This window comes from Silurus meridionalis, chromosome 2, assembly GCF_014805685.1.
Source record: "Silurus meridionalis isolate SWU-2019-XX chromosome 2, ASM1480568v1, whole genome shotgun sequence".
In the NCBI taxonomy this organism is placed as follows: Eukaryota; Metazoa; Chordata; class Actinopteri; order Siluriformes; family Siluridae; genus Silurus; species Silurus meridionalis.
The window spans coordinates 9,725,079-9,748,334 of record NC_060885.1 but is presented as its reverse complement, the minus strand read 5'-3'; the positions used below and the strand labels follow the sequence as shown (position 1 = coordinate 9,748,334).

General features: G+C 35.3%; 2 protein-coding genes across 2 annotated transcripts; both read right to left on the bottom strand.

The window, feature by feature from the left end:
* Nucleotides 1-455: 455 nt before the first annotated feature.
* Nucleotides 456-7,607, bottom strand: LOC124399132. Its single transcript, XM_046869863.1, has 8 exons — nucleotides 7,454-7,607; nucleotides 6,867-6,975; nucleotides 5,736-6,017; nucleotides 5,330-5,614; nucleotides 4,062-4,337; nucleotides 3,664-3,948; nucleotides 2,390-2,905; nucleotides 456-1,169 (listed from the first exon to the last, which is right to left on the bottom strand). The coding sequence occupies exons 2-8, from the start codon at nucleotides 6,943-6,945 to the stop codon at nucleotides 1,141-1,143; spliced, it is 1,752 nt and encodes a 583-aa protein (XP_046725819.1). The 5' UTR covers nucleotides 6,946-6,975; nucleotides 7,454-7,607; the 3' UTR covers nucleotides 456-1,140.
* A 1,951-nt stretch (nucleotides 7,608-9,558) lies between these two features.
* On the bottom strand, nucleotides 9,559-12,914 carry tmem109 (transmembrane protein 109). The gene is made up of 3 exons (XM_046870109.1): nucleotides 12,387-12,914; nucleotides 10,378-10,480; nucleotides 9,559-10,052 (listed from the first exon to the last, which is right to left on the bottom strand). The coding sequence occupies exons 1-3, from the start codon at nucleotides 12,573-12,575 to the stop codon at nucleotides 9,688-9,690; spliced, it is 657 nt and encodes a 218-aa protein (XP_046726065.1). The 5' UTR covers nucleotides 12,576-12,914; the 3' UTR covers nucleotides 9,559-9,687.
* Between the last annotated feature and the right edge of the window lie 10,342 nt (nucleotides 12,915-23,256).

The following is a 23,256-nucleotide window of genomic DNA, read 5'->3' as shown; positions in this document are numbered from 1 at the left end:
AAAATAAATAACAACTGCCTCTCACTGAATGTAAGTTATGACTGTAAATGAATGTTTTAATAAATTATAATACAATACTAATTGAATTGTAGAATACAAATGTAATTAATTGCTTTGTAAAATGGCACAACAGATACAATAGCCTCCACAAATTCTGGGATCCCCAGCTTGATCTGAATTACTGGTTATTATATGTTTGAGTTTCCTGCATTACGCCCTGACCACGATAAAGCAGGTACTAACAAATGACTGTAAATGCTTTCATTGTGTAATACATTTTTTTGCATGGAATGATTTCAGAAATAGTTTGCCATATTGTTCTTAAAAATACGTTTGTGCTAAAATCAGAAACAGGTGTGTAGGTTTTTAGTCAACAAAAGGTAGTGTTTTATAGTGTATTTGACAGCAGTCTAGACATGCTAGTTAACAACTACAAATAGAATGACAAGGTAAGGCTCAGTGCACGAGTAGAGTTTATTAATCTTTAGTCTGCATTTAAAGACAGCAAGCATTCATTCCAACATCTTAATACAATTACAGATCAGAATCCTGTTGTTGCTTGTCTACTCTGTACCTTGCAAAACCTGACCTGTACTTGTTGCTCTAAAGGTGGCTGACCGTCTGGTTTATTTTTTGCTTTATAGGCAGACATCAGGATTTTGCAGGAAAAGGAAAGAAACTTCAGTTTTATTTGTGTTGTATTCTGCAGATCACAAATGAAAATGCTATTTATGAACTGTATCACACTAAAAATAAAGGTATAAATGGTATAGTTTATGGAAGTATATATACATTTCCCCTGAGGATCAGTAAAGTCACACATTCATACATCCATTACATTAATTGTTTATCTTAAGGTTAATTCTGTGCCCTTTGCCAATTTAAAAATATTAAAAGATGTAATTTATTTACACTGATAGAATGCAGCTTGTTGACTAAACACACACAAATTAAACTACCCTTTAGATCATCACTGCAGAGTGACTGTGTCAAACTATCCCTGTTCTTCACCTGAAGGTGAAGTAAAATAGAACTAATGGATGAAGACAGAAAAAAAAGCAAGCAAGAAAGAAGAGGTCAGCTCCTAACCAATGTTAATGCTGAACTGTTCAGCAAATTTCATAGAGTTAAGGACTTCGGTCAGCTTTTGGGGCTGGAGACTGCTCTACCTGTAAGACAGATGAATGATAGAAAGGTGTTTAGGGAAAGAGAATCCAAAAGATAGAGAAACATGATCAGAAAATCACAAAGCACAGGGTTATCAATTCATATTTGCAGTTTTCATGCTCTAAAGAAGGAACATTAAACAAATATCTCATCAAATACATTTCAGGGATACACGGTAGAGACCTACACTGGATGGATTTTTCGCTCCCGCCCATATAGCCAGCAGGTAAAATTAGTTTTATTTTCAATGCACTGACTGCTTCTTCTCACTACTCTGCTTTTTTTATTTATTATATTTTTTCCAATTGCTTCCCTTTTGAATATAAATAAAAAAGATATGGGAAAAAAAATGTTTTTTATTTGAGTTTGACTTTTTGTTTAAATGATGAACATGGACATGAACAAGGAACTTTTTAGAACATAGAACATCAACTGAAACGAAAATAAAACAGGCCAAGGTTTTGTTGTGTTGTATGTTCTTTTCTTTATATAAGTGATATCAGTGATATCTGTAGCACTCAGAGATTCTCCTCTGTCTCACACTTCAGACATTGTGCCTTGGTGTGCTCTAGTAGTTACCGCACATGATCCATGATTCATGCTTCCGACCTTGTGCTTGTAAATCGTTTTATTTGATTTTAGTTGCCATTGTTGCTTTTGTGCAGTAGACACATAACAGGATTATAAAAAAGAAAAACTATGACACATGCTGCTTATCATTCCAACACTATTTTAGTGTACCTGAAAATTATTGTTAACTTCTGCAAATATATCCTAAATCTAAAGTATAATTGAGATATTCATATGCTTTTAGTAAGATGTTCTTTAGAATTACAGACACTTTTTAGCTGTACAGTGGTAGATTACATTTACAAACACTTTTACAGAAATCTAAATGTTAACTTATTGCTTATAAGTTTATCCCTAAAGAGCAAGGCAGACAAGTGTTTCAAGGAAAAAATCCCTGAGATGATATTGGGAAGAAAACTTGAGTGGAACAGACATAAAAAAAAGAATCTATGTTCATCTTGTTGACACTACGTGTTATGCCAATGTACCCATTGTATAATGCTGTTAAAATGAAAAAGGCTTTACTTAAACATAACTACGAGAATTATTGTGTGAATGGGTTTTGGTAGCTAATTCATGTCAGTTACAGTTTACACATTTTATACAGGTATTATTACAATTCATCAAACAGTGCTGTGTGATAGAATGTTACCACTTTTGCTGCCTGCAGGAGTTGCAGGTTTCTTGTTGCCTGTTGGCGATGCAAGAAGTGGAATTTGATTTTCAGGCTTCACTGTTTTCCCAGTGGTTTTGGTGGCAGTGGTGGTTTTAGTGGTAGGGGTGGTTTTGGTAATGGTGGTGGTTTTAGGGGCAGTGGTGGTTTTGGAGGCAGTGGTGGTTTTGGGGGCAGTGTTGTTTTTGGAGGCAGTGGTGGTTTTGGAGGCAGTGGTGGTTTTGGGGGCAGTGGTGGTGGTTTTGGGGGCAGTGGTGGTGGTTTTGGGGGCAATGGTGGTGGTTTTGGGGGCAGTGTTGGTGGTTTTGGGGGCAGTGGTGGTAGTAGTGGTGACAATCAAGGTGGCAGTGCTGGTGGCTGTGCTGGTGGCTGTGCTGGTGGTAGTGGCGGTGGACTTTTGAATGCATTGTTTATAAATCCTATCCCCACAACAGCAGCAAACACAGGGTGGTATAAAAAGCAACAGCAGCAGAGCTAGTAGAGGGTTTGGTTGATCTAGAAAAAAAGAGAAAAAGAAGGGTAACAATTTTATCTAAAATGTGAAACAGCAGCAAATTGAAGGGATGAAAAGAAATAAAATATGAATAAGTATTCATTTAATAGGAAAGTAGTCAACAGTAGTGTGGTGTAAAATGGAGTTACTCTCAGCTCCCTGAAGTTGGTTATATAAAAATGGCAAAAGAAAAAATTTTTACAGCATTTGAACAGAACTATATTTACTCAAGTGCTTTGAAGTTTCTATCAATAAATACATCTGATTCTGGTTAACTAGATGAGAGACTAAGAAAACAGGTCTTTAAAAAAAACATCTATTTCATTATCTCTGTTTATAAATATATTAAGAAAGACACACAGACAACCTTTGCTACATGACTGGCTCAGATAGGGATTTTTTAAAGATATGATTCATGATATTTAATTTCCTTTCTCTGGTTGCATTAATAAATATATTAAATGTCTTATCTAAAAAAGAAAGAAAAGATAACAATAAAAATTTATTATTTAAATTTAAATGGACAGAAACACGTGCTTTTTAATTACAATTAACAATGTGACTGACTAATTGTGATTTTTTTCAAGATTCTAGCATGGCCAAATAATTATTGTTATTAAAAAATTATTCTTTAGGAACTCAAATAAGTTAAGTGCTGTTTCTACAGTCAAAACAACAAAACACTACTCCAATTAGTGCTGTCTATTACAACACTGCAATACCTACATTAGTGGAAAGATTTTCAGATGTGGGAACTCACAGACAAAGTTCGGCGTAATGACCTTGACCTTGCGATCTTCATGATCAGTGAGTGTGTAGGTGCCCATATCAGATCCATCAATCTTGAGCACCTGGATGTCGCTGTTGGTCACCTGAATCCGTTCTGAGAAGTGTTGATGTGAGTTGCCCACAGGAATACCGTGCTCCACTAGAGTGATGTTTAAATCTTGGTTGGTGAAACGTAGCGTGACATTGTCTTTTGCAAGGCCATCCAGTGAAATGCTGAGTGTCTTACCGACTACACACTTCTGAATATGGCTTGCATCTTTGAATGTAATTAAATTATAGGTTGGATTAGTTTATACAAAAAGAAATTGCACCAATAATGTAAAAAAAAAAAAAATTTCAAGCTCTAAGAGGGCATAGTAAGTCACTTACATTCAACCTCCAGTTTATAAACAGCGTAAACTTGGTTCCTGTAGTTCCACCGCATGTATGTTCCTTGATCGTTAAATGTGACAGGACTAATTATAAATTGCCTTTGATAACCTGATCCTTTAACATCTCTCCTTGTGTGCTGGGCACAACTTGGCCAGATAACAGAATGCACACCATTCACTGAACGAAACTCCAGCTTATTGAACCAAATTGGCATCTCGATGCTAAAAACCTCACCATGCATTAGTTTCACCTGAGTGGTCTTAGGTTCACAGCCTAAAAAGTAAAAAAATGCATTAATAAACGTTTTAAAGTGAAAGACATTTTAGAACATTTAGGTAGCTGATAGCTAAATTATTGGCTGTTTACTTTCAGAAATAAATATACAGAATGATGCCTGTGTTTGTGTTGGCAAGCATTTTGTTGACTAGTTTGACTAGTTTGTTAACTATCTCTTGTGTTTTTTAATCTATGTTTAGGAACAGCTTAGTGTCTATTATAGCCAGTCTATGAATCTCTGCATTGTAAGTTTGATCCTCTTCCCAATACCTGCCAATGCAAAAAAGGTTTTCTTATTTAAGGTCAGCAGACATTTTCCTGCTTTTCCTGCAATATTACTACAATCTGTAGCAAAATCACAGCATATATTTTTAACATTTTACCCTGTTAAATCAACCAATTATTTATATTTTTATTAATTCGTTCTTTTTAAACCCGAAAGCTCAATATCCCTCTCTGTGATTTTAGATGTGACTATTTACTGCAGATTCCACTGAGTAATTTAGGATTCTAGTGAGTTTTAACCTTGTTGTCACAACTAATGTAAATAAGCTAAATGCCACTTTTGAAGATCTTGTAATAAACTTGTATTTTTTATTCTTAAAGAATTTTATTCTCTTTAGTCCATTCAGGGGTTTTGTATTCCATCCTTACAAGTCAGCTAAGGATTTTTTCACATTATTATTCTCATCCTTATCTCATTCTTTTATTCCCATTTTCCACAATGTGATTGCTGGCCAACATATGCAAGATAAATTCCTAGTGGATCACTTTCTCTTTATTCTAATTTGATTATGTGTCTTCTGCTTGTCCTCAAACCAATGCTAAATATTTGGTACCTTAATAAAAAAAATGTAAACAGTTTACTGATGTTGAATAGTTTACATGTACTACAATTCTGCCACAGATTTTATGATAATTTTAAGAAGCCTAACAAATACTTAGCTGTTGTCATAACAGTTAATGCTGTAAGAACTTCAGTAGCTCACCAAGCATATTCAAAGTGATGACTGTCACTGTATTATTTTTGCGATCAATGAGTGTGTACTTTCCCACATCTGAACCGTCAATAATAAGAACTTGGATAGTTTTTGTAGTTACATGAATCCGTCCCCAATAACCAGGATGTTTGTTGCCCACAGGCAAGCCATGCTCCACAAGAGTGAGGGTAAAATTGTTGCTAGAGTATTGAAGTTTAGAGTCATTCTTTGAAAGGCCATCCAGGGAAATGCTGAGGTTTTTACCAGGCATACAACCCAGGACACGCCTTTTACCTTTGAAAGCAATAAACAGATTAACAGATGTATCATAAGAAATAAAAATCAAGTTGGAAAAATTAAAACAAAAAGCCTGAGACGGGCACCAAAAAATAAAGGAAAAAGAGGAAAAACTTACCGAGAACCTTCAGTGAATGGACTGAATGAACTTTCTCCCAGAAGTTCCACTCTGTGAAGTTTCCCTGATCTTCAAATGTGACAGAATTAATTATAAAGAATCTTTCTTCCCCTGATGGTATTACTTGTCCCTTTTTTGACTGGGTACCTCTGGACCAGATAACATATGGCTGCAGTTTATTCACAGGTGTAAATTCTAATTTGTCAGTCACAGTCATCAACTTGATACTTAGCTGCTGGCCAAATGTCAGCTCTAGATGATTGAAATTAAGGGTCCAGGACTCTGAGAGGACAGAAAATAATGAGTAATAGAACTTTTAAATGTATTAAGACATAATGACAATATCACACCTTCTGATGTGCATAGTACTTAATTCATTATGCAATTAATTTTCACTGCCATTATTGATTCATTGTAAAATATAATTTTATGTCTTTTAAATGCATTTCTTTAACATGTTGATCTATTTTGATTAACAGTTTTCTACATTACCCACAATGTCATTTCAACTTTAATTCTAATACTGCCATCAATCCAAACCTTGCTCTAATTCAGTGCAACTGTGCCATATAGATGCAGTGCATTCTGGTCTCCACTACTATTGCTTGCATTTCTTTAGTTTTTTCTAACAATGGGCTAAGCAGTAAATTTGATTAACCTTAGGTTTCAGATCTTGATATTTAATCTGATATTTAATATGAAATATTATTGATATTATATTTCAAATTAATTACAATTTGATTATAAAATGTCAACTGTGCTTACAATGTCAGAGACATTGTGTCATTGTTAACTACTAGTTAAGTCAAGTACTACTATGGCATCAATACAGTAAATACAGCACTAATTGACAAATTAGCACCACTATCATTAAACATGACAAATATTTACTTATAAACACTTATAAATCTATTATCTTAATATTCAATGTTTTCTGCTTTGCATTCATTCATTCATTCATTCATTCATTGTATTTAATTAGTCATGACAAAACCAAATAGTACATTTTAGTTGAAAACTCAAGTAAAATTGTATTATTGTTTACAAAACCTGTACTTCTACTACACTATTACTGATGCAATCTTTAAGTGGTATTTATGTGAATGTGTGGGGTTGACAAAAAGACCTTACCAGTTATGAAATTACCAGCCAAGAGCAGAAACCAAAACTCCCACATGTTCAAATAACGAGCCATGAGAAAGAATGCCATAATACAAAGTTTAGCTTTTCATGCCTGAACCTGAAACACCAAACAGAGCCAAAATAATTTTCCATCATTTGCTAGCTCGTATGGAATAATTATATTAACATATAATATGTCCTTATTGTGGTACAATTATTATTTTTTTTTTTTAACATTTTTTACATCAAAGTATTAAAACCAGCAAAATTAGTCAAACTGAATGAAGTAACTCTGTAAAAGGGAAAAAGATTTTCCATTTCTGGGACACCACATACAGACAAAGAAAACAATGACAAGATCTCGAGACTAGCAACAGTCTTAACCACATGCAATAAATTTATTAAAAGAATAATGAAATGTTTTGCGTGTGCATAAACCTTATAGCTGCTGCAGTCTGGAGTTTAGTGATTTTTAAAGCAGCTGAAAACTATCCACCCCCCCAGCAAAACCTACAAAATTGCAGCTTTTGCACTACCACCTTAACAAAACAAACATCATAATTTGTACATGAGTGCTGTTAAAAATCTATACTTACTTGGGATTTAGTTTTAGCAGTTGTAGAAGCAGGAAATATGTTACTGTACTCACTAAAAAGGACCAATTGCTAGCTCTCAACATACAACATTCCAAATATTGCAGGAACAGAAGGCACATTATCATGCACAGACCTGTCTACTTTTACAGGAAATCTCATCAAACCGGCTAATTACGTCAGTTCAGGAAGCAACATGGTACTTGCCAAGATATATGCAACCCTGCAAGGGATTTATCTTTATTAAATAGCATACACTTTGACATAGTGTGTGGTTAAATTATGTCAACAAAATGTGAAAGGGTGCATAAAAAAAAAGATTAAAGTCTTTTTAACCAAGGTGTTGCAAATAATATATTGATGTTCCCTTAATACACACTAGAGCTTTCAGCGTGTCAGCATTCACCACTTTTATAGTGCACATCTGGAAATGTCATCAATCCATCACAGGCACCACATAGATGAATGTATACTGGAGCCAACAGTGATGGCATTAATAATATGATCTTTCTAAAAGCAACAAGGTGCTCCTACTCACCTGCAGAACAATGTCGGAGCTCCCCCTTGTGCGCTGTATGAAGCCATCTAATAAACCCATGTGTGAAGATTCTTTGAAATAGGGCTTTCAAATTTGCCTTTTGTGCTAGCAAACATTTACAGATGTTGCAGTCTTCAGTGATGCTGAGGCTGCATGGACATGCCACAGGAACATTCCCATAATACACAATACCTGGCACTTTAAGTTTACCACTGCCCCCACCAAGAAATTATCTCCAATCCTTCCTATTATCCATGATGAATTCTCCTGAGATCAAATTGTGTCAAGATTACTTTATATAATGACACTTAGAACCTGTGCAGGGTCACATCGTTTTTCTGAACATCCCATTTCAAAGCTTTGATATGGAGCCTTCATTTTCACAAAATAATTCAATACGATTTGCAATGTGGTTGTAGGTATTTGTTCTCATTCATCCACAAATGCATTGGTGAGGTCTGGCACTAATATCTGGTGAGAAGGCCTGGCATTTGATTTGGATTACAATTAATTTCAAAAGTATTTAGTGGGTTTCAGGCATGGGCTATGTGCAGGCTTGAGTTCACTTGAGTTTTTCCACTCCAACATTGGCAAAACATGTCTTTTTGGACCTCGCTTTGTATACCAGGGCACTTTCATGTTGGAGCAGGACCCTCACATCTAATGAAGCAAAATACACTTTGCTTTGCATGTTGTATTTAGTTTCATGTCTCTAAAACTCCAAACTAGTTGTAATCACAACCTTCCAAGCAGAAAGTCCGCATCTTAAACATAGAGCTAACACTTAACAGTTCACCAGTTGTTGTATTATAGTGATGTTCAAAAGTACAAATGACTTAATAAGGTTCCCACAAAGGGCCAGCATAGTTGCAAATTTTCATTTTATACTCAATTCCTCTTGCTGAGCTTTGTCTTTAAATGACCATTAAGTGTCCTGCAGCAACACCAGCACTTTGAAAAAGTTTGAATTGAATGTAAGTTTAAAGAGGAATTTCTCTTCACTGCTTCCCTAACTTTAGTTGACAGATCTAATAATATTTCTAGATGCATATTCTTAATTCACTTTAGAAACGGATCTTTGTTTGTAATTGATGTTTAGCTTTTTTAAGTGTGCTTGAAGGTGAATCAGCATTTATGAGATTGCTTAAATTAAACCAATGCAACTCTAAAAAAAGTTATTGTTCTCATTTTTATTAGTAAACCAGATAATTATATTTATTACCAGAGAAATGACTTATAAAAGAAATATCATGAATTTTCACACACACACCAATCTGATTATTCATTGTTTTAAAAAAGCAACTCTCCATTTAAAAGAAAGAACATATAGACAATTTAAATAAATACGATATAAAAAGCTTTTTAAACCAAAACAAATTGTAGTTTTGCCATTTGTCTAAATGTAACAGGAAACAGGATATATATTTGTCCAATAATTAAAAAAAAAACGTTCCACACACGACCCCAAATCCATATTTTTTTCAATAAACATTCTTAGATTAACTCTACAAGATTTGTGTTTTCGCTGCTTCAGCATGTCAGTAACTTAAAATTTAAAGAAACACTTCACTCAAAGAAAAACACTTTACTAAGTCAATGAAATGTTCACATCCATTCAGCCCAAACAGAATCCCTGTATATTACAGCTAGCAGGTCCAGGTTTACTCTTGCCCCACTCTTTGCTGAATTTTAACAGTAATCACTCATCTTTTCTTTTCTTCTCCATCTCTTTCAGTCGTCTCTCCAGCACCTTGACTTTTTGCACCAGATGGGCATTGGGGTCTCCTCTGAAAGATGAAGGTCCGATGCCCAGCAGGACACATGCGAACACCAGACCAGCTAGTCTCATCGCTGTGGTTTCAGCACTGGCTCCACCATCACTCATGATCAGGCCGAATGTGGCAATGGCAAATGTCACTTTTAGCAGAAATAAAGTTCGTCTAACAAAACCAACAAGTAAACAAACTACCATGGACAGGAGCCAGTATCCAAGCACAGCCAGTAAGGCCCACTGAACCACGAACAGCACCCCTTCAGGAGTAAAGCGCTTTACAGGCAGTTTGGCTGTACAAAATAAACATACAATCAGTTAGTCCAAAGCATGCAATGTTTATCTCAAATAATCTTTTGGCAAAATGAGGTTGTGTCTGTAAAGACTATAAAGAAAATTGTGGCTTGTTTTTTTAAATATTCCTAACAGCAAATGCTCCTTCACATACACATTAATGTCATTAGTAATACACAATTTATATATACAATACATTTCATATTAATTGCTTCTTTACAATTTATCTGAAGACATACCATGATAGACGTTCCTATGCTAATAGCCACTTTAATTGTTTATTGATAAATAAGGTAATCCCAATAATTATAGAAAAAAACTCACCCTCAATTCCAGCAGCACTGAGAAAATCTGTGATGTAGGCAGCCACTACATTAAGAGCATGAGCAACAGCCTGTGATGCCACTTTAACAGCATCCCATATAGTCTGTTTAGAGCAATGAAAACAATTTCACTTACAGAGCAGTCTGGAACTCAATAACTCCATGATATTTATAGGCTTAACACTAGGTATAACAGGAAGCCAATTTTGACAACACCTTGCATGCATATCACGTGACCTGCAAATTGTTTTAGGAAAAGATGTTCTGAAAATTCAATTATTATTTAAAGAAACATAAAAACTACAGAGCCAAACTTTATCAATATCATGTCATACTAATATCATAGCAGCTGAAGATTGAAAAATGACGTGAGGTTCGTTCAGTCTTCAACTGTCCAGTTTCATAGAACCCATGCCCACTATTTTATAGCATATAATTAAACATATACAGTACAGACCAAATGTTTGGACACAAACCTTCTCATTCAAAGAGTTTTCTTTATTTTCATGACTATGAAAATTGTAGAGTCACTGAAGGCATCAAGGGCTATTTGACCAGGAAGGAGAGTGATGGGGTGCTGCGCCAGATGACCTGGCCTCCACAGTCACCGGACCTGAACCCAATCGAGATGGTTTAGGGGTGAGCTGGACCGCAGAGTGAAGGCAAAAGGGCCAACAAGTGCCAAGCATCTCTCGGGGAACTCCTTCAAGACTGTTGGAAGACCATTTCAGGTGACTACCTCTTGAAGCTCATCAAGAGAATGCCAAGAGTGTGCAAAGCAGTAATCAAAGCAAAAGGTGGCTACTTTGAAGAACCTAGAATATGACATTTTTCAGTTGTTTCACACTTTTTTGTTATGTATATAATTCCATATATAATTCCACGTGTTAATTCATAGTTTTGATGCCTTCAGTGTGAATCTACAATTTTCATAGTCATGAAAATAAAGAAAACTCTTTGAATGAGAAGGTGTGCCAAACTTTTGGTCTGTACTGTATCTATAGGTTTCTGTATAATTCTCGACATAGTCATGACATTGTAATGTCTAGTAAATGTATCAGTATTACTGGGATTTTTAAAACAACTTAATGAGTGATCCAAAATTGTGTTTTGGAAATAATGAACTGCATACTTATACTGTATAAGTAGACCAACAAGTTAGGCTTGTCTTATACATAAGAATTTATGAAAACAGTGTTGAAAATGGCAAATGAGCCTGTTGCACCAAACACTCACTACTACGTCAGTACTACTCCATCACAATGTGCTAACTGGGGCATTTTCAATCACACTAAAAATATCTGAATTTCTGAGAGCAGACGTGTCAATCTCAAAGGCCACTTCAGGCCCATGTATCTATTATATCTGCAAGGCCTGAGATCATATATCATATTTCTATTATAACTTGGAAATTTTGACTCTGTGGGTGCTGCAGTTTCTACGCCTCATCCCTGAAACGTTGCCACAGCTCAGCATGCTGCTTGAACGTTCTGCATGTTTGTGAGCAACTTATTTTAATTTCTGAAAATGAACAAAAGCACAATAAGGAGGTGTCTCACACCAGATACACACTACTCTATTCTGGGAGTTGCCACAGCACAGAACCTAAGCACAGACATGAATGAACTGACAGCCAAGAAACATGCAAAGCATCTCTCGCTCAGGCAAATGTGCATTAAAGCAGAATATACTGCTTTTACTGTGGCACTTTATTTCTGTATCCTGTCTGTGTTGTGGCACATTAAATGTTGATAGTGTTTGGCTCTCAATTTAGACCCAGTATTTGATTTTTCTCCCCTCTATGATAGAGTTTGAGACCACTGACTAAGAGCAAAAGGTGGCTTATATTATACTTTGTACCTGAAAACAGTACCTGCAAAGTGTCGTTCAGTCTATAATGAGTACACATAATAATTATTTTTATAAATATAACCTGGCCACTAGGGGGCGCTCAATTTTAGAAGCTCTTAGCCTAGGTTAATAAACGAATATTTAGAGTGATCTTCTTACCTTCTGCATTGTGTCGACTGTTTGTTTACCTAAAAGGGAAACCAGATAGGAATAAGCATCATCCCCCAGGCTCTTCACAGCCGAGTGCGCACTTTGCCACATGGTCGAGGCTGTTTCTGACACAGCACCCACACTATGGAGTGTCAGGGAGGACCAAATAAAGACCATCAAAATAAAAATCTTTGCCATTTTAAAACCTGGACTATTTGTACAAACGACAACGCAGACAGCGCGCTTTGTCTTCCGTGATTAGAAACCTCCGTTTATTCCCTACCACGTGTAACAACTTTCCAGGACATAGGCGGAAGTAATGCCGATGACACTCGAGGATTCCGGAACTTCTCAATACTGGGAAATGTACTAGTTTATGTGCTTACTGTGGAAATTAAGTCACACCTCCATTTCCTCTAATAACAACAAATAAATCATATGACTCAAAACAAATAAGTGCAAGTACAATAAGAACAAAAACACAACTTATATTAACGCCTTTGCTCCATATAAAGAAAGTAGTCCTGGGCTGAATTCCAAACTGCTCCTTAGTGCCCTAGATAAGAGCCCTACAATGGAACTAATGGCTTGTACATCGACTTGTCCACTTTATCTACAGTAAGTGGGGCAATTTGGGATCTAGCCCATAGTTTCAGGGATTCAAAAAACACGCAACAGCGCCTTCTACTGATTAAAACATGAAATAAATTTGAGTTAGGTATAAAGTCAACTCCAAATGGTTTGAACTTCAGCTCCAAGTAGACTGCACAAACCTCCTGGGGTTTTTAATTGATTTATTTAATGTCTTGTACATGATTCGGAGATAATTGTCAATTGAGTCTGCTATCAATTTAAGACCAGAAGTACTTCTCTTTAGAAATGTTACATGTTAAATTTTCACGAGTGTAAATGTTTTGCTATTTTTACTGGACATTAATTCAGGTACTCACCCTCAGATTTCCTAATTGTATTAAATTGTGTAACATATCACATTTCATTTTTTTTTACTTTAGAAAATGTGCAACTGGATGCTTCTGTCACCAAAACAAATTCCTTGTAAGTGCAAACATACTTGGCAATAAAGCTTTTTCTGATTCTGATATTAGGAAGAATGTCATTCTGTTACCATTTACTTTAATAAAATAAAAAAATACAGGAGAGAAAATATGCAATGAAGGTGTATGGGGACAAATATTTTTTATATTAAGCAATAAATTGACTGTTTAAAATAGCGTTTGACATACACAATGAAAAAGATGTAAGAAGTAATATGTAAAGGGAAAAAAAGAAAGAAAAAGAAACCATTTTGCAAGGTTATTTTGAAAAGATATATAATTATATATTAATAAAAATGGAAAATGGGATAGAAATATGTATATTTCATGTGCTGTTTTATACAGAACATGAAAACTTGAATTGTGAACAACAATATATTATACATCTGTTTGTTTTATTAGGAAAATTCCATGTTCATAAGAAAAATGTAGGCTAAACCTTTCCCATTTTATTAATGACTTTAAATTGTATGTAAATCTCTTGGAAGAAACAAAATTTAATTTAATTTTAAAATAAAATAATGAAAAATTTAATTTTTTTTGTTTGTTTATTATAATTTTTTCTCTGTAAGTTATTGTAAATTTGACATGAGTATGTAATATCTCTTGTTCTTTTGGCATTTACCGGTAATAAAAAAACAACAAAAAATCTTCCAAGTCCCTTCCAAGTCTCCCAACCTACATGCATAAGTATTGCATGTATATTGCAGCCCGGAGACATGCTTGGGCCATCTTTCAGCAGCCAATAATACTATTACAATTTACAAAAAAGGAAGGTTAGTGGGGGTTTTTTTTGTTGACATTTTCAACAATTTTTAAAAACATTGTGAACCACAAACTGTATAGGCAACTCACAAATGTATATTTAATGCTTAATTATAATAAATTGACATTCGGTGCCACCCAGATAAAGATGGATCCTGCTTAAGTCTGGTTCCTCTCAAGGTTTCTTCCTTATGCCATCTCAGGAAGTCTGTCCTTGCCACAGTCGCAACCGTCTTGCACTGATATAAATGTTATAAATGCACAATGTTATAATTTTTTTATTACCCCATTACCTGTGTAAAGCTGCCTTGAGACAATGCCCACTGTTAAAAGCGCTATACAAATTAAATTACATTGAAAATTAATATTTGTAATAAATTGTAACACTTTCTCCAGGCTATTCCCCCTAAATTTCTACAGTATTTAAATGTTTTTTTTGTTTAGGTTTAAATGTGTACTCCATTATACCTATTACTTTCTAAAATATTAGATGAATTGCCCTGCCTGATTACTGTTTTACGCAGGCACCACAAACATACAACAGGGCGCTTTATAGTTATTATGAAGAAATGTACATGGGCGCAACCTTTTAAAGTAGTGTTTTTTGGTTTATTTTGTAATAAAAAGGACAAATAATCAAAATAAGAATGGGTGTGTTGGGGTGGGAGTGCTGCTTACCTTTGTAAGGGGATGAGGAAAGTTGAAAAAAGAGGCAAACAGTGCCCCAGACCCTATTTATTGTAAACATTCCTCTTCATTTCTACTCCAGCCAAACAACAAACATGAAGCAACTGTTTTCTTTGTATTAGCACTATTAGCTAGTCAGGAAAGGCAGATGAGGCCAGTGCCTGTGACTGTTTGTGTAAATATCACCAACTTACCATTTGTAGACCTCTTGTATTCATGTTATTGCCTTTCATAGTTTAGGTAAATTATTTAATATATTTGTGTAAAAGATATTTAGGCTTGTTGCTACTGGTGAAGGAATAAAAAGTACCATGTAAGGCAACCAATACCCCTGCCACATTAATCCCAAATAACATTCTCTAATCAAATCAAGTTATTTAATAATTTAATATTTTTGGGGTTTGTATGTGTGTCTGTTCAGTACCTCACCTTCCATTGACCTTACTGCATGTCACTGTATTTTAGAGTTTAGTAGAAGAATAATGAGATTGCTGCATAATACTTGATGAAACACACATTTACAGTATACAGTATATATTTATATATAAGGACAGTAACAGAACAGAAAAGTGAGTAAAACAGCTGGATTATCTCCATGTCAACCCTCACAGTTGGTATTTTGAAAGTCAAGTTTATTTATATAGCACTTTTCACAACAGACATTGTCTAAAAGTGGCTTTACAGAATTTAAGAGTTAAGGTGAGCGATGTGTATTGATCCCTGATGAGCAAGATGGGACTGTGGCAAGGAAAAATTCCCCTTAAATGTTATGAGGAAGAAACCTTGAGAGGAACCAGACTCAAAAGGGAAACACATCCTCATTTGGGTGATATCAAGAGTGTGATTATAAATCTTTAAAACAATACAAAACACTGGAGAGTGAAAACTAACATGAGCACTGGTTATTAAGATTATGAGTTTTATTTTTTCAGTCTTATACAGTCATTTGAGGTTCTCATAAAGTAGTTCAACACTGGATAGATACATGGGAGCCATACCATTTAGGGTTTTGTAGGTAAGTAGCAATAGTTTGTAGTTGATTTGAAACTTAACTGGTAGCCAGTGTAGGGATGATAGAATTGGGTTATATGGTCATATTTTCTCGACCTTGTGAGAACTCTGCATTGAAAACCCTAATAAGGTCAATGAACTCAACCTATTGAGTAAACTCGTTTACTCAATTGAATTGAGTAATGGATTTTCCAAAACTTGTTTATTTAAGTTCACTTAACTTGGTGCTCATGTAGACTGTACTTAAATTGTTAAGTTCATCTAACTTGGTGTTTCATAATTTGCATTTGAACTATTAAGTTCACTTACTTACATATTTAAGTCAACTTAAAAATTAAACGGAAATTCCAAATGATTATAAATTGAATTGACTAATATCATTGTTCTTTTGACTGTTAAAGCTTTATTCAGTCCAAAAAACACATTAAACATCATACTGAATGTATTTATTGTGCAAAATTGTTTAAACATTAAAACATTTAAATTTCAATTAATGAAACAGACCTGCTCACATCCACACTGTACGAACATGTACAGATAAATGATATAAATTACATTTCAGTTTAAATTTTAAAAACATACTGTATCAGAAAACACCCAGGTCACAGCCACAGTCTACAACACTGTACAGGTGGTAACAATATCCCACATTAACTGCTGCACAACAACACTGCTAGAACTCTGTGCACTTAAACAACTAAACATTTTTTATTAACAAAAAAGCTGGTTTGCCAAAGACTGTACTTTGGGCTTGAGGGCATTCTGTCCCATTGACATCAGTACACGCTGTATGAAATCAAATGTGTTCACATGTGATTTGGGGTAATTCAGGTCCAATTTCCAAATGTTCTTGTTTCACCTGCAATATAAAAACAATTGAAAATATAAAAAAAAATTGACAGTCATTGACAAAACATAAAGAAAACTATATTTTATTATAATTAATAATATTCAAAATTAATGTTATTAATAAAACCAGCCTAAACCAGCAAATACGGATAGGTAAACAGCTAGACAATTAATTATTGATGATGAAGATGGACTGCTGAAGAACACTTTTTCTTCCTAAAACACACGATTAACTAATGTATAAAGAATTTACATCTTACAAGTCAAATTCAGTTTCTCAATATGATTTCTAAAATAATGTTCACAAAATTGATATCGATGTTAGCAAAGTCTGAACAGGAAACACAACGTGTCTGAAAGATTTGTAATGATGACTGGGCGGTTCTTTGTTATATAAATGTAAAATTAGGTTTTAAACAAACATATTTGACAAATAAAATAATATTTTCAAGTTCATTTCTGCATAAAAACTTTACTTACCGAGTTTAAAATGGCGATTCCAGAACTTTCCGGCATCAGCAACAGGCATTAAGGACCGCCTATAGGATTATTCTACCAATCACTGCATTAGTTCTCTTTTTGCCAGGCAGAACTCCTTAAATAACCAATCACCATCAAGGGAGACCAGAGTGACTATTTTTATAAATCAGAATTTTGAGTTTATAACAGTCACAATTTTAAGTTGAAGTATTTTGCGGCCAAGTAAGTTAATCTAAATTATATTTTTGAGTTATGGTTAGAAAATACAAAATTTCAAGTAGTGTTAACTCAAGATTACTTAATTATTTAAGTAATGACAGAATTAGGGTTTACAGTGTAGCTGCTGCATTCTGGACAAACTGTAGCTTGTTTATTAATGATGCAGGACATCCACCTAGTAATGCATTACAATAGTCTAGTCTGGAGGTCATGAATGCATGGACGAGCTTCTCTGCATCAGATATAGACAACATGTTTTTTAGCTTAGAAAAATTTCTAAGGTGGAAGAAGGCTGTCTTTTTTGTAATATAGTTGATATGATTTTCAAAAGACAAGATGCTGTCTAAAATAACTCCCAGGTCTTTAACTGTTGAACTAGTAGTTACAGTACATGTACATTCTAAATGCAGGTTAAAATGCTGGAGCTTCTGTCTACTGTTTTTTGGGCCGATGAGCAAAATCTCTGTCTTATGAGAATTTATTAATTAAAAGTTTTGCATCATACAATTTTTTCATTATCTAACACACTCAGTTAACAGAGCTAATTGAGCTGTACAGTCTAGTTTTGATGAGATATCTATAGCTGGGTATCATCAGCATAACAGTGGAAGCTAATTCCATGCCTTCTAATAATATTTCCCAAGGAAAGCATGTATATTGCGAAAAGCAGGGGTCCTAGAACTGAACCTTGTGGCACCCCATAATTTACTTAAATTAACCTGGTAGTTCCCCATTTTAATCTACAAAATGGTAATGGATAGGTGGGATATAAACCAGTTTAATGCCTGTTCCTGAATGCCGATGTAATTCTGTAAGCGATCCATGAGAAAGTCATGATCTATAGTGTCGAATGCAGCACTAAGATCTAGTAAAACTAACAGAGAGATATAGCTTTGGTCTGAAGCAAAAAAGTCATATGTGATTTTCAATGGGGCCTGAAACCTGACTGAAACTCTTCAAAGATATTGGTTTTCTTTTAAGAAGAAACATATCTGGGCAGACACAATCTTTTCTAAAATCTTTGACATAAGGTTTAAAATGGTCTGTAATTTGATAGTGTGTTTGGATCCAAATTAGGTTTTGTAATGAGGGGCTTAATAACTGCCAACCTGAGGGATTTAGGGACGTGACTTAACCCTCTGGAGTCTGAGGGTGTTTTTGACCCCTCGAGAGATTTTGACGTGCTCTTACATTTGGTTCTTTTTAGTTGCTTTTAAAATATATTATTGACAAAAGACTTATTACACTGTATTCAGCACAAACTGGGCTACCATAATATGTAAACAACTTATATGTGTTTGTTTGTATTTTTGACAAAATAAGGTTTATGCGTGGTTTTTGAAAAAGCAAAAAAAAAAAAAAAAAACTCACTGAAATAAGGCCACAAAACCGATAGTAAACATGTTTCCCCAAGACTTTTTGAGAACAGAGCTTCTAATGTAGGTTTTTTTATTTTTAATCATGTGAAAATCATCCTGCCTGCTCATTCACCTTAAACAATACTTTGATTTAAAATTTAAAAGACACTTTCTACTTTGAAAGGCCATATGCGAAGAGGCGTCGACATGCTGTGACTGACAGCTTCGTAGACAATGGGTCGCATAATGAGCTGTCGATTACATAATGAGCTGTGGATCACTGAGCCAGGATCACAGTGAGAAGTACAGTACTACAACAAGGAATGTGTTTCCTTTGTGTTTATTAAAAATACACATTAGCAAGGACAGCATTAAAAAGGGAATTGTGTAACAATAAAACAATACAGTACAGTATGTATAAAAAAATAAAGAGTGCAACAAAAACTAACACAATACACTACAGTAGGGTTCTGCAAATCCCAGCCTGTAGGGCTACAATACTATGCATTAAATAATAATAGTGTATCCATTTGAGGAATCGGCAAGAACAAACAACGAACACCCACTTAGTCGGCTTGGCTTTCATGTACTGTGTCCTCCAAGTGTTAGCTTTGCATGCTACCATCCTCTCACCCACGGCTAAATGTCTTCTAGGATGATAAATTGCTTTGCATGTCTTACGGATTGTGTCCATAATCAGTTTCACTCTGAACAAACGGTCATGTTCAGATGTGCCACTCTTTCTGTTGTTTTCTTTGTCTGCATCTGGGTGACTCATGTGTACATTCCACGAAATGTTCCTGTATCTGTCCCTTGACATAATTGTTGCTGGAAAGGGAACTGTGAAAATACTGCTCTGTCTCCAGTAGTCTATGATGGAGGGCAACTTTACCATTACCATGTAAAATAAGAGCCCAATGTAGCGATACATCTCACTCACGGTTACATCTCTCCATTTGTATTTGCGTCACTTGGCTATTGACTTGGCAGCTTGAGCATTTGGGTTGTGGCACAGAGTTGACACAACACTGTCAGGGGAAAAACATTTTAAATAGACTACATGGAGAATGAGAGTCAGAAGACCTCAGTTGAGGTTCAGGTTCACGTACAGGCAGGAATCGCAGAGTCTGTGGAACTGTGTCGTTATCTGTCTGATCCTTCCATGACATGGTGGACTGTCTGTTTGCTGCCTTTGCCCTTTTTGGAGCAGGTGCTTGATCACATCTGTTGTTTGCATATGTCATACAATGCAATAATGATTCAAACTAAATATAATTTAAGAAAATATAAAATATGTACTTACTCAGGATGATTCTCGGTCGAACTCAAAATGGAGCGACACCTGCGTGGCCTGGTGCGAGTTTCCAGTGAAGGCAAGAGTGATGCAGCCACACTCCTAAAAATAATCAAACAATATATTTTAGGATGATGAATAAACTTGAACAAAATATATTTGTTAGCATGCATTGTACAGCCTATAGGCCTATTTGTTGATGGGCAATAGGACAGATAAATGTTTGTTGATGGGCCATAGACCATAATGCATCTCAGACATTTACACCATCACCATTTACAGCTAAGCAAATAATATTGTCATTGATAAAGTTGTTTGCATATGTCATACAATGCAATAATGATTCAAACTAAATATATTTTAGGAAAATATAAAATATGTACTTTCTCGGTCGAACTCAAAATGGAGCGACACCTGCGTGGCCTGGTGTGAGTTTCCAGTGAAGGCAGGGGTGATGCAGCCACACTCCTAAAAATAATCAAACAATATATTTTTCAGTATTTTGATGAATATATATTTGATAAATATAGTATTCTTGAACAATATATATTTGTTAGCATGCATTGTACATATAGCATTTACACCTCAGCATTCTGGAACATCTCTGCTAGCTAACACTACATAACAGCCTTTCAGGATGATCAGTGACACTAACTAAAACTGAACTGAGGCTAAAATATAACTATATAACGTCAACAATATTTAGGGCATACAATCACAAACAGTTAATGTTACAAATGAGCAGATATTGGTGGATATTTGTTGTAACATTAAAAGGCAATGCTGACAAAAGCTAGGCAGAGATGTCTACAAACAATATGAGTTTATATGATCAGAATGTAAGACTAAATAACTTACTCATCATAGCAACTTGCTGGAAAGTCCTCGCTCTTCAAAATGCAAACGCTCCTCGTCGGAATCGCAATCTTCTTCAGATGAAAAGGTAAATTCTCTGGCATTGTTTTATGCCACTGTCCGGGGGGCATGTGTGTGCGTGCGTGCGTGCGTGTGTGTGTGTGTGACTCAACGTGTGAACTGTTTTACCTGTGAATAGCGGGGGGGCGTGTCCGCTCGCAGCTCATTATTCATTTAAAACATATGTTTTTTTATTTCACCGACTTATTCTAAAACTACACACTTTAAGCTGTCTAAAGATATATTTTTTATTTCCGTGTGTCGGCTATTGGCCGAGTTTCAGCGCTTTTTGATGACGCGTTTCTAAACAAAGTTTACGCAGACAAAGGCGACAGATGGCGCACCCTGACTATTTTATTCATTTAAAAAAAATACAACGTTTTGTTAATGTAGTGAGCATACACAAATGAAAGTAGACCCTTTACAGATTTAAATGATGTATTAATTTGACATTTCTGATCAAATATGACCGAGCAGTTTCAGCTCTTTTTGCTGGCATCTGAAAAAAAAAGCACGTTTGGGCGCCGGCGGCAATTCAGACTCCAGAGATAGTGAGGAGTTGATAATATTCAGAAGAGGCTAACCAGCTGTAGGTAACACTTCTTTCAGTAGTTTAGTTGCAATGGGATCTAACAGACATGTTGATTTGGCTTTGGTAATAACATTATATAACTCTTCCTGTATTACTGGAACGGAGTTATGCCCATCATGGAGATCTGGAATGGGGCGACGCCCTTTGCAGGGAACTGGAACTGATCGACGTCCTTGACTAAGACCGGAGGCTGGACGACCCCCTGGGCTGATATCAGAGGCGGAGAGATGCCCTCGGCTGAGATCAGGGGCTGAGCGACGTCCTCGGCGGAGCTTGCAGTAATCTCCAACACCAACAAGTAATCCTCGGCGAAAGAAGACAGGAGACAGGACCAGCTGGATGTCGTGGATCCACTGGATCACCAGCATGACATTCAAGAACCGACAGCCTGTGACTTGAGAACGTGAGTTTATATAGCTGTGTCCTTAAGGAGTCATAGCTGTCGGGAATCAAAGCCTTCAGCAGCAGAGCGAGGGCAGCATGACAGCTACCGAGGGAGGCGTGGCAGGTGGAGCCCTGAAAGCACCTCAGGTGGACACGAGCAAATTAGCAGACACATTAGCTGCATTATTGTCGCTATCCAGACATCTTATATCACTAGAGAGGTAATTTTGAACACACTTTTAAATAGTTGAAAAATAACTAAATATAAATTAATATTTTTTATAATACTGTGTGTGTGTGTGTGTGTGTGTATATATATATATATATATATATATATATATATATATATATATATATAAATAAAAAAGAGAAGAGAAGCTGTTCATTTGATTAATAAAGTGATTCATGTTTTGGACACCAGCTGTTGGAATGTTGGACTTGGAAGTTGAATCTCATTTTGAAAGAAAATAAAAAAATGTTTATCATAACAAATATACCTCTTGGTGCTTTTGATTAAATTTACTGTTTTTCTATATTAATAATTATTCAATATTATTAATCACAGACTGTGCATCCTTGAAAGAAAATCCAGTAAAATTTTCAAAATCTGAGTTTTTCCCAGAACATAATGTAGAGCCAGTTCTGGCAAAGATGTTTAATATGCTTTAGTGTTTGTTTGACTAATGTAGCAGATTGCTGCTGGATATTATGATGTATTTAGTGTAATGAACATTGCCATGACATCTCAGTAATTATTTTCACTCCAGCTTGAATAAAAGTTATATTATTATTAATATTAATATTATTATATTCGTTTTAATTTCAGTGTTGACAGCTGTGTAAATGTAACTCAAATGTGTATATAACAGTGCAAAAAAGAATGTTTTGGTAATTACAATATATGTAACAAATAAAAGTTACCTAAGAAATGTTTATATTTTTTCTGATGGCCCTTTTAAGCAAACCACCCCCAGGATTTGACATGGGATTAACTGTACATAGGTTCTATGCATGGTGAAAACAAGTCAGAGCTACTAGACAGATAGGAGATTTGGCTGTGTTTTGGTTAGACCTCTCATATAAGAATGAGTCAATACATTACAAGTCAGGATTCAGGTCATATCATGTTATGTTTTGGTCACTAGAGGCCCCACTTGTTCTCTGTTGACATCCTTGTGTATTATCTTCCCTATGTCTGTTAACTTTGTCATTACACCACCTCTGTCTCCTTTCCCCATGTGTATTTAAGTAGCCCTGTTCCTTTTTTTTA